The sequence below is a fragment of the Rattus rattus genome, chromosome 16 (genome assembly GCF_011064425.1).
Source record: "Rattus rattus isolate New Zealand chromosome 16, Rrattus_CSIRO_v1, whole genome shotgun sequence".
Lineage (NCBI taxonomy): Eukaryota > Metazoa > Chordata > Mammalia > Rodentia > Muridae > Rattus > Rattus rattus.
In genome coordinates this window covers 13,389,956-13,402,323 of record NC_046169.1, presented here as the reverse complement: position 1 = coordinate 13,402,323, position 12,368 = coordinate 13,389,956, and the positions used below count along the sequence as shown (strand labels likewise).

At 54.2% G+C, this 12,368-nt stretch overlaps 1 protein-coding gene across 1 annotated transcript; it reads left to right on the top strand.

Annotated features, from left to right (window-relative positions):
- Positions 1-1,113: 1,113 nt before the first annotated feature.
- Mafk (MAF bZIP transcription factor K) lies at positions 1,114-12,013 on the top strand. Its single transcript, XM_032886573.1, has 3 exons — positions 1,114-1,306; positions 8,655-8,734; positions 9,600-12,013. Exons 2-3 carry the CDS (start codon positions 8,699-8,701, stop codon positions 10,032-10,034), a joined length of 471 nt encoding a protein of 156 aa, XP_032742464.1. The 5' UTR covers positions 1,114-1,306; positions 8,655-8,698; the 3' UTR covers positions 10,035-12,013.
- The last annotated feature ends 355 nt before the right edge of the window (positions 12,014-12,368 follow it).

Genomic DNA, 12,368 nt, shown 5'->3' with positions numbered 1-12,368 from the left:
TGACAATAGACTGAACCTCTGAACCTGTAAGCCTGCCCCAATTACATGTTGTCCTTATAAGAGTTGCCTTGATCACGGTGTCTGCTCACAGCAATAAAATCCTAACTAAAAACATCCATTGTTTACAGAGAGAGAGAGAGAGAGAGAGAGAGAGAGAGAGAGAGAGAGAGAGATACGCCAGGGCAGGCATGGTGTTGCATGCTTAGAACCCCAGCACTTAGGAGGAAAAGACAGAAGGATCAAGAGCTCCAAGCCAGTGCCAGGGAGGTGGCTCAGTGGGCAAAGACACCAAACCTGACGACCTGAGTCAATCTTCGAAACCCAAAAATGGAAAGAAAAAAACCAACTCCCTAAAGTTGCCCTCTGACTTCCACACATTCGCGGTAGCCATGTGCACACCAACCCACATACATATGAACACACATAAATAATTTAAAAAAAAAATTAAAGTGTTCCAGGCTACTTACTCTAAGCTGCATTGTGAGATCCTACCTCTGTCTCAGACTGAGAAATCAAAAGGTCATGGTATGGGTCGGAAGAGGATGCTAGGTACCTGCCCTGCTGATTATGTGATGTAACTGACCCACTTCCCAGAGACCGGCTCACTTCGCCATCTTGATGTGAACTTGGTGTTACATCCAGAACATGGTCAATAGCCACTTGGCCTCCATTCCTTCTGCCAAGGCCCGGGGAGGGTCCAGCAGCTGCGACCTCAGGATCACAGTGGTTAGCGCAGATGGCAGTGGGTGGCTTAGGCATAGAGACATACATAGTGCTCAGGCTGAAAGTTCAGGAAAATTTGGGGTGCACACCCAGTGTGCGTCACGCTCGCCTGTCATCCCCTACCTTGGTAAAGCAGCATAGACCCCGCCCCGGGTGTGCTGGAGATGGACAGGGCCAGGGGCTCAGCAATGAGACAACTGCACGTGGAAGGATCTAGGAGGAGCCAGGGACTGGGGCAGCAAGGGGCGTGGTCATACGGGGGCGTGGTACCGACGGGCGGCCAGAGAGGGCGTGGTTTGGGTGAGCGAAGAGGCGTGAGCAACAGGGGCGTGATCACAAGGGGCGTGACCATCGCGGGGGCGGGACGGTGACGCGCTTCGACGCGCGATCCCGGAAGCGGTGTCAGTACTGGGGAGCCGGCGGCGGGCGGCGGGTGGCCGGGACTTGTTGTTCTTTGCCGAGTCGGAACGAGTAGTCCGAAGCGCGCAGGCGGAGACGGCGACTGAGGGGAGCGCGAGAGCAGAAGCGCGCGTGAAGAGTGTGTCTACAGGAGCCGCCGCGCCCGGCCCCGCGCGCGACCCGGGTGAGTGAGGTGCTTCGGGTACTGGATAAGGGGACCCCGAGTTCGCGCACCTGCGGGAGGAGCACCCTGAAGGCCGCGGGACCCAGCCTGGGCCTCGAGCACGTGCCACGCAGGACCTGGCTCAGGGCCCACGCGGGACCCACCACGTGCGGGAGAGCGGCACCCGGGAGCCGTGCGCACCTGGCCATTTCCGTCGGCGTAGGATTCCCCCCTCTTTCCCGGCCGCGACCCTGAAAGGGCCCGAGTAACTGGTGTCACTTTCTAATCAGCTGACCGGCCAGCGGTGCCGGATGTGGAAGCTGTGGGTGGGGAGCGAGGCAGGTGACCGTCTTGGCCAGCCTATCGCTTCCGTCACTTTCTTCAGGTGTGGTCTGGGGCTAAGGTCTCATCCAACTCTGAAGTGAGAGGTTTCCCTTGTAGGGTGAGCGTTTAGTTGTATTAAGAGTGTGCGTGTTCAGAGTGTGCGGCGAGAAATCAGAAGCAAACTCTAGCAAATTACAGGTGAAGAAAGCCTGGTGGGTCCTAAGTGCCTAGATCTCTTTGCGGGAGAGAGACTCCTCTTCTGGCATCCTTACTCATGGAGATGGCAGCCACTCTAGCCTCCCAGAGCTTACCCTGTTCACAAACAGTCGGTCTTTGGGAGGCCAGGCAGCTTGGGGCTCTTACGCTGAGCCTCGCTTTTCACACAGCTCTTACTGCTATCACAGATGCACTTTAACAGTTCTCCCTCCAATCGATGGACAGGCACTCACGTTTCTCTTGCCAGGTGCATCCAGTCCCAAAAAGCTGGCTTGTGTCACAACCGGTAGGTAGTTCAGGACTTCCCTTTCTGTGGAATTATTAAAATTAGCCCTTGGGACCTCAGGGGCTGGCATTGCTGAGGTCCATTACGGTGGCAGCCACATTCCAGAAGGTATCTGTTGGAGTGCACGTGGGCACTTCGATGCTTTGAGCTGGTATTTTCCAAGTCTGGTGTCTTAGGGCCAGGTAACTTCTTTCAAAGGTGTTGATCTAAAGCCGTTATGTTATCCATGCTTGTAGTCCTAGCCCTTGGGAGTTTGAGGCAGGAAGATCTTGAGTTTGAGGTTAGCCTGAACTGCTTAGCTAGTTCAAGACCAGCCTCAGTTACATAGGGAGACACTGTCACAAAAAAGCAAAAACAAAAAGGTATGAATTTAAGCATGTGGATGGAGTCAGGAAAGCTGTAGATAGGCAGGATATATCTGCAGCCCATGTCAGGGACAACCCTCACTGAGGATAAAACCTTCCTCGATCCTTAGATAAATCAACAAGAGAAGTGTGGTGTCTGACCTTGGTAAAGGAAATAAGACTAATGTGATAACTTTAAACTAAACTTCTTGATTTATTAGAGCAAAAAACAGAGCCAGGCTTTGCTGGAGTCCATTCTCCTCTTGTTCTCGAACTGAGCTGGGCTTTCAGGGCTCCGTTCCAAGTTCAGGGCTGTGTACTTTCCAGGTAGTTGCTAAAATGGGAGTCGGATGGAGGGTCCTGGGAAGCCATGTTTTCCCGGGAGTCTGCCCTTTCTCTAGCACTCTCAAGGCTTCTGGTGAGTCTTTTCTGGCCATTCTGCCCTGGAGACCCTCAGTTTTTAGTCCCTTGCTTTAGCAGCCCAGGGTTTGTTTACAGTCTCTGGTAACTCTTTCTTGCAGTCTAGACTGAGAAGTTGTGTCTGTTTCTGCCCCACTGTTCTGAGTCTAAAGGTTTCTTGGAGTGGACTTTCTGGATCTCGGGTCTAGTCCACACGGGAAATGGAAATCAGGCCAGCTGGGAGAATTCTCTGTGTAGCCGATCTCGGGAGCTATAAACAGTGACTCATTCTCCCGCCCCACCCTCCCTGTCCCCTGCTCCGGGAAGATGCCTGGTCACTCATATTTACTTTTGCTTTTTATAAGTCACACATGCGTTGTGTTTCCTCTTTCCTGCAGTTTCAGGAAACTGAAAGTGTTATCTGACGACCCATAGAGTTTGACGGAGGTAGACCTGAGCCCCGGTGATCAAACACCACACTGTCTGGTGTTGAGGAGGGTACAGCTTTGCTTGCTTGATGGCCTCGCCTGAGGTCAGAGGTCAGGGTTAGAGGCTTCCTGCTCTTCCTTGGGGCCATGTGGTATGGTAGGCGGAGAACACACACCCTTTACTAGGCTTCCTTTCCAGAGTCCTGCCTCTGTCTATATTGCAGACCTTTCGTAGAGCCTCGATACCCTGAAGGAGAGCTAGCATCAGCAACACAAGCTGTCTGCTTGGCAGGAGCTCCTTGTGCATGGAAACTGCTGAAAGAAAGTTCTAGAACCAGGTCTAGATCCAGGGAAAATTCTGACTCCCCAAAGATAGCAATTAGGAGGGCTTTCTGGAAGAAGTGGAAATTGAAGATAGAGTGGAGACCCCTTGTCTACCACAGCCAGGAACACTCATCAGCCAGGGAAGGAAGGAAACCCAGGTAGGAAGCTCAGAAGGGAACCCCAAGACGTAGGTTTAGCTGTAGGACTATGTTCGAGGCACCAATATCAGAATTGGGGATCTGGTACACCAAGGCTAGGGTTCAGAAAGAAACTGGATCATGCTTGGGGCTCGATAGGTCAAAGCTGGTTCTACAATTCCAGCACTTGGGAGGCTGAGGCAAGAGAAGGTCAGTCCCAGGCTAGCTTGGGCTGTATGAGGCCCCATCTTAAACAAACAGGTCTGGAGAGATAACTTAGTCAATAAAATGTTTGCTTGAGCTCACATAAAGATGTTAGATGTGGTGGCATATTCTGTTATCCCAGTGTCGGGGAGGTAGAGGCAGGAGCATCACCGAGACTCTCTGGTCAGCTAGCCTAACCTTTGTGATTAGTTAGATTCTGGGCCCCTGAGAGACCCTGTTTTTAAAAAAGTGAGGTATACACAGTGAGGTGCTTGCCATCAAGCCTGATGACCTGAGTTCAAATCCCCAAGGCCCACATCATGGAAGGAGAGAACTGACTCCCAAAAATTATCCTCTGACCTTCACACCCACTTTGGCAAGTACACACACACACACACACACACACACACACACACACACACACACACACACACACACACACACACACACAGTCTGGGCTTAGCTGTTTCCTGGGCACATCCCCACTGAAACATGGAGTAGAAGGTAACTGAAGCCCCAGGACCAGGCACAGAGCCCTAACACGGACCCGGTATCAGAGAAGCCATTCAGTCAGTCAGGGAGAGGAGGTCAGGTTAGAGGCAGAAGGAGGGCAGCCACAGTTAAGGGAGGTGTGCCATGCAGCCTGCTGTCAGCCTCGAAGCTGCTTGAGTCACCTCTGCATGTAACTGGGATGACACAGCTTCCTGAGATTGCAAATGCAAGGTGACCAGACGTCCTCTAGGCTAGGCAGACAGTTGTGGCTTATGGGAGGGCAGCCAGCCAGCCAGAGCTGGGTGGAGGTGCCCAGCCACGCTCTGTGGGAGGACAGCAAACTGAAATCTTAGTGGTCTGCAGTGGCAGGAGCTTATTGGACCAGCTGTGGTGTGTGGTTCATCAGCATGTGGCCACTGTATGTCGGTAATGTGTTAGCCCCATGTACCCTCGGGGTCCTGGAAAGGGTACTTGGCTCTGGGTATTTGCGAGAAGCCCTCGAGCAGAGGTGGTCACATCCTTAGTGGCTTTAGGTTCTGTGACTCTCAGCTGTCTGGGGCTTGAACCTGTTTTTTTGGACAGAATAGGTCTTTCCCTCTCCTCATCACCCACCCTGCTCCCTTCCCCCATTCTGGGAGACCAGGAACCTGAAGAGCACACATCCTGGTCAGCTGGATTGGGGGCTGCAGTTGCTGTCACTCTATGGAACCCCTGGGTTGGTATCGCAGTTGCAGCAGAGTGGGTGACCCAGGTTACACACTACCCCGGGGAACATGGAGACCCTCTCAGACCTTTTCTGGTCCACTGTTGCGCTAGTAGCAAGGTCTCTGTAGTTCCCTATCTGTTTCTCCTTTGGACCTGGCCATGGTCCTCTTTACTGTGTGCTGGGACTGCCAGGATGTTGTGCAGGAGGGAGGTGAGCTGTAAATGCCCCCAGTAGTGCAGTCAGTGCAGTGTGGTGCTAGGGAACTGCTTCCGGAGTGAAAGTAGGATAGGAGATGCATGCCTGGCCCCCCTCCCCTCCGGAGAAAGACAGTCTGCTAGGGCCTGGGCTACCTGCTGTCTCTGGGTGCCAGGCTGGATTCCCACACTCTGTGGTGTGCCTCCCTGCTCATTATGCACAGGGCCTCTTCTACCCCAGTCCATCCTGAAATGGAAGGAGCTGGGCAGAGGAGGGGGATCTTCCTAAGTTGTCCAGGCTGACTTTGAACACACTCTGTAGCCCAGGCTGGCCTTGAACTTGTAAACCTCCCAAGTTCTAGGATGACAGACCTGGTTTGGCCTTTGATGGGTAGGGTGGAACTGTACCCATTGGCTTGGTGTAGAAGGGACACACTGAGTTGCTGAAAATCTCTGTCCCTTAGATCGTCCCCCCGTGATTGCCACCAGGCAGAAGGGCATGCCTCTGTCTGACTCAGGGCCAACGTGGACCTCACCTTTCACCTGGACAGACTTCTACAATGTTAGTCACGAAGGCTGCAGTCAGAGTTAGTTTGACAAGGGATACAGGCGCTCCTGCTGAACAGAGTTCCAGGAGCTGGACAGGGCGGGCTGGGATAAACACATTAGCTCAGTATAAGTCAGGACTCCTGAGTGGGGCTTCTCACCACTTGTCGTCTCCGGGATCTTTTCGCTCGTCCTCTTTTTCTGAGGAAATGACCCCGAGCATTGAGAGGTGTTGTCATTTGTCCAGGGCCCTTGGGGTTTACTTATTTTTAAGCCAGCTGAGGACTGAAGAAGGGTCCCTGAACGCAGCAGAAGCCCATAAAGAGGGTGGACATGGAGAGAGCCAGGGAGGGGCCCTTCCTGCTGGCCAGGTGGCCTCCATCCAGTGGTCAGTTGACTCTCATGGGGTCACCTGGGGGTGTAAGCCCCTGCCCTGGGCACATCCTGGCCACCCGGTGTCACGGTACCATCACTATGGGGGTGGGGAGATTCCCGCCCGTCGCTAAGCGCTGGCCTGCACGTCTCGGCACCCTTGGGTCTGAGTTGAGTCCCCCTTCTTCCCCGGCACCTTCCTTTTCCGCTGGCAGTGGCCCCTGGGGCCCGTGAGCATGCGGGTGGGAGGGGTGTCCTTGTGTGGGAATGTGAACTGGCTCTGTAAACAGCCCGTGACTCACCACATAGCTATGTCACTGACGCTGGGGTTGCAAGTTGGAAGAGATGCCCAGCCCCTCCTCCCTCCTTACACGGAAAACTTTCTCAGGGCTCCTAGGCGCCTGGCTCCTGAGAGCTCCTAATGGAGCTAAGGAAGCCCATGACTTCTCTGGTGCCGCTGTTCCCTAGCTGGGGCTGGAGGGGGTCTGTGGATACTGCTTTGCCCACATCCCCGTGTGATCTCTTTTTTTTTTTTTTTTTTTTTTTTTTCGGAGCTGGGGACCGAACCCAGGGCCTTGTGCATGCTAGGCAAGCGCTCTACCGCTGAGCTAAATCCCCAACCCCCCCCCCCGTGTGATCTCTTATCAACAGTAGATCACCCCAACAAGCCCTTGTCCATCTCAGGTCCCAGGGGATACTGTGACAGGTCCATGCTGCTTTACCTAAGCCTCCTGGCCCTGCCCCTGTCCTGGCCCGCTGACTGCCTACTGAGTGTGACCCGTGCTGTCGCCAGGGTACTACATTCATTACCAGAGTCAGTACCTTGTCTCTCGATGGTGGCTTCCTGGCAGTAAGGGTGGTGGGCAGTGGAGACAGGACCCCATCAGAGGTGAATCACAGGGTGGAGAGATGGAGCCTACAGGTCCCCCACATCTGTGGGGGAAGGTACAGTGGAGGTCATCCGCTGTCTTTTTCATACCTGTTCTCCACACTCTTCTTTTGTGTGATTTCCCTAATGTTCCCTGTTCTGTGCCCATCTTTGTCAGGGTTTGAAATACAAGAGGCAGGGGTGTATCCCACCAAAAGCTGTCCCTGCCCCTCTTACCCCTTCCTCAATTTGTCAGGGAATTGAGTGGTTTTGTTTACTGCCTGAGAACCTCGTGTTGTCTTTCCGAACAGGCTTGACCCACAAGTCCCAAATGCTTTTGGGCTTCTCTGTTGCCATGGCGACTGTGGGGGGTTGGCTACATCCCAAGGTCGTCATGGCAACTATCAGAGGGGAATCATGCTTGGGATGCTTTGGCTGGCTTTTTCATGAATGATGAGGGTGTGTGACACAATGCAGACTGGAGAATGAGAAGGGCGGGCAAGGGGGCTGGCGGGCTGGCCATGGGGACAGGGCCTGCCAGACAGCCCGGTAAGTCTGCCAGGTGCCTGGAGTTCTCTGCCGGTGTCTCTGGCTGGATCCTCTGAACCTACTACCCACCAGTAGCCCCCCACCCCACCCATAGGGGCCTTGGGGTCACTCTGAAGGGCTGGGATGGCCTGGGAGGAGTGGTGATGTCACAGCTGCAGTGTCCTTCACGCTGGTAGGTGTCCCTTGGGTTATAGGAGGGTGGGGCTGGGGAGTGGCAGATATTATGTATCCCATCTGTCTTGGGGGGTTGGGGGGGTAAATGAAATTTTGGGAAATAGCCTTGTTCTCTGCCTAGTGAGCCAGGCTGAGCCTGGAACACCAGGAGCTCTTGCTAAGGAGCAGACACTGTCCCAAGGCCCTCCTTCAGAGTGCAGTACTGCTGCTTATAGAGCTGGCTCTGTGGCTGACAATCCCTTTGGTCTTGAGGATGCATGCAGCACCTGGTATCCCCGGGTGTAAATGTCTCGTCTGCGTTCAGGGGGGTGCCTAGGGCAGAAAGCAACAATGGCTCGTGAATAGCAGTTATTCCACAGGGCTGATGGTCTTAGAGCGTGCTGGATGGGGGAACCAGGGACCTAGGGGGTCTGTCTGCTCTAGGGACTGATGCTGAAGCACGAGGCGGAGTTGGATCTCATACCCCCTGTCAGACAGAGGCGAACTGAGCGCCTGCTCCAGAGCACTTAGGGCAGTGGTTTTCAACCTGTGGGTCGAGACCCCTCGAGGGCGTCAAACAACCCTCTCATGGGGGAGTGGTCACTTAAGACCATCAAACCCCACAGATACTTACTTACATTATGGTTTATAACAATAGCAAAATTACAGATATAAAGTAGCAATGGAAATAATTTCGTGGTTGGGGGTCACAAGTACGTTAAAGGGGTGAGAACTTTGTAAAAGGCTTAAGGGCAGGCCTACCCCAATTTCCAGTGCTATTACCCTAGCCTGCCAAGACCTAACTTACCATTTCTGTGTCTTTCCAGCTACGATTTCCTGGTGGTTCCGTCCTGGTGACAGGGCCCGGGTTATGACGACTAATCCCAAGCCCAACAAGACATTGAAGGTAGGGCGAGCAGGGCCAGCATGGGCTGTGACTGGCACTGCCCTGCATGGCACAGGGACAACTCATCCTGCCTTGGCAAAGCCCCCCTTTCATAGCACTGCCCTAGAAAATGAGGTCAGCTTTGTCCTCAGGAATTGGAGAAAGATCGGGGAAGGAGAGGCGATAGAGTGGCCCATAAGAGCCTGGCCTTGTCACCCCCGGAGGCTGCTCACAGGTGGGAGGGCGATAAGGCAGGTGTGGAACAGATACTAGCTACCTAGGGCTGCATCCACAGACGCTTCCTCTGCCAAACTTGGCCCCCTGCCCCCCATGCCAGGTGAGCATAGTGGTGTCCCTTCTACCAGCCCAGGTCCTTACTGTGTGATGTCACTGTCACCAGAAGTGCTACTGAGTGCTTCCTTGCCTCAGAGGCTCCTGAGGACTGTGTGTGGACTTGAGTGAGCCCTGACCAGCCAGATGCAGACTTTGCTTCAGTGGGTGGATGGATGTCAGGGAAAGACAGGCCATGGGGTCATCCTGTCCCTCACCTGAGAGCGCTTGGTCAGAGCATCTGAGGGGCAAGGTCCCAGTTCCATGTGTCTCTAGAAAGCTTTACAAGTTGACCAAGAGCTTCCTAAGGGAATGGCTGTCAGGTCCTCCCCGTTCAAAGAGGTGTCATAGCAACAGGAGCAGGGCTGTCTGTATGCATCCTGCCATGGGCATAATCTTGGAGTCCCATGCTGCCACCATGGTAGAGTGGGAACGAGGAAGGGTGACAGGCACTGCCGGGCCTTTGTTGGACCAGACTTTAGCCTTTGGTGATTGTGTGGCAGTTCCATGAACCCTGTGCGCCTCTGTTCTGACCGCTTCTCATGTGGCTCCTTAGGTCAAGAAGGAGGCGGGCGAGAACGCCCCTGTTCTTAGCGATGATGAGCTGGTGTCCATGTCGGTGCGGGAGCTGAACCAGCACCTGCGGGGGCTCACCAAGGAGGAGGTAACTCGGCTGAAGCAGCGGCGGCGCACACTCAAGAACCGAGGCTACGCCGCCAGCTGTCGCATCAAGCGTGTGACACAGAAGGAGGAGCTGGAGCGGCAGCGGGTGGAGCTGCAGCAGGAGGTAGAGAAGCTGGCTCGCGAGAACAGCAGCATGCGGCTGGAGCTGGATGCCCTGCGCTCCAAGTACGAGGCCCTGCAGACCTTCGCACGCACCGTGGCCCGAGGGCCTGTCACACCCACCAAGGTGGCCACCACCAGTGTCATCACCATCGTCAAATCCGCAGAGCTCTCCTCCACCTCTGTGCCCTTCTCAGCCGCCTCCTAGTGTCTGCTGGGGCCGGGCAGGGCGCGGGCAGTGGCACAGCCCTCATGCCTATCCCAGGCTCCCTGGTACAGATTCCTCATGTCTACCTGCCCACTGTGGACCCTGCAGGGCTGAGGGCAGGGACGGCAGGGACAGGCAGATGCAGGATAAAAGGGAAGCTCTCATGAGCCAGTGCCACAAACAACCCCCACTCACATCTCTCCTTCCCCTGGGGGTACGTCTCTAGGAGCTGACAGGAACCACATGGGCAACCGCGATGAACAACTCTAGGCCTCTGTGGCAGAGTGTGAGGACTCAGTCTTCCACTTCTCCGGTGCCTGCTTGTCAGCGTCATCGGTGCCGTCCCCTCTAAGGGCCTCCAGCTGGGTTGGACACCATCTGTCTGTCACTTCTGGGCTCTGGCCTTCCTGTCCTTACTAAAGGGCGCTACAACCTGCTTTAGCCCTTAGATAGAGCCAGGCCTATGTCCTGGGAAACAGTTCCTGATATAGCCACTTGCAGGGGCTAATGTATGTGTTCCTGTGTGTACACAGGCTATCATCACAGCCTGTGAAGACCGGAAACTGCTGGCCGAGTGGGAGAGCCTGGCCGGTATGTGTGCTGAGGGTTACACGAGTGTCATGAAGTGTCCCTGGAAGTCTGGTAGGCTGCACCCCATTGTGGTGCAGGGGCCACCCGTCCACAGAGCCAGCAAAAGCCAGGCTCAGGTTCTCTGGGCCTTAGCCGAGGGGAGAGGCTGGAGAGGAGAAGGGGAAGCCTGAGAGATGCTAAGGGGTATGTTGGTGGCATATGTGTGTTGTTGCGGAAAGAACAGGAATGAAGTAGACAGGGATAGTGTGGAAGCCGAGGTCCAGGGGATGTGGAAGAGGCCGAGAGGAATAGTGTGGAGGGACAGAGACGACTTCTGGAGGGCCTTATGCACATAGCCATTGTGGGCAGGTTGGCAAGGACCCCAGGCAGACTATAGGTCGCACATACTCTGCAACTTTGGTGTCCAATTGTTACCTGCCTTTTCCTCCTTCATAGCACTCTGGGGCCACTGGCCATCTTGGGTTTTTTTACTGAAGGAATTGTGTCCTCCAGATCCTGGGAAATATGGTGGACAGGGAGTCAGGGGCAGGCTGAACCACAGCCAGGCACTTAGAAAGCACTGTTGGAACCATAGCCTTGGTAGGTAATCCATATTGGATATCAATAAGGACCATGGATATTTAAAGAGAGAAGATATATATATATATATAATTATACACACATTTTATCGTACAGATTTTTCATAACAATTTTCTTTCCCAGTTTGATACTGTAGATCTTTATTAATGCAGAGTAGGTTGGACAGTGGGGTGGGGAACGGAGGCCCAGGGTGCCAACAGCCCTCCTCAGTCTTTCTGTGGTGGTGCTGGCAGGCCGGGTCACTGGATGAGTGGTCTCCAGGGTAGGCAGGTGACCACTGACTGGCTTGCTGCCCGCTCCTGGCCTCTGGTGGTCCTCCTGGGTGGAGGCCCCATACTCTTGGCGGCCAGAGGAGACAGGGCTGTCAGTACCACTGGAGCACCTACAGAGGACACCTGCCAGGAGGGGGCTGGGAAGGGTGTGAGCATGCCCCATGGCTTCGTGTCACTGAAATTTCATTGTCACAACTTAATATATGGATGCTTTTATTTAAAGATAAAAGTGAGTTTTCTGTCTCGTTCCTCTGACTTCTTAAAGCAAGCTTTAACTATTTCAAAAGGTGTCAGGGACACATGCCGACCATGCCGAGGCCTGGCATCAGCTGCCTGCCACTTGGCAGTTTCATTTCAATATTTATTTTTTTTTTGTGCTTTTTTTCCCCCCCATGTTATAAATTATTGAGAAGAGATCAAGATCACAGACTGTTGGCCCCGTCTGCACCCTGCCTCATGGCCACCACCTAATTTATTGCTGTACATGTCGCCGTGACTGCTTTTGTATCTTTGCAATAAAGAATTTCCTGTTTGAGATGCCTCGGGTGTGTGGATGGTGATGTGGTTGGGAACCATGCATCCTGCCTGCAGCCTGAGCTGGCCCTTCCCTGATGAGGCCTAGCTTCCTACTCTGTACACCCGGGCCCTCCCCTGGGAGTCGGGTCACAATCCCAGGCTGGTCTCCTAAGATGTAGGGACTATGACAAGGTGACACTTTCCACCTGCACTCCTAGATCATCTGCAGATGGCGTCCCTCGGTATCTGGGATATGCTGACCAAAAAAGGCCTCTGATTGCCAGGGCAACTTGTAGGAGCCTCAGGGATCTGAGCCGTCCTTGTAGGGTGGGCCATGTCACTGCTTGGCCCCTGGTCCCTAAGTGGTGCTGGGTAG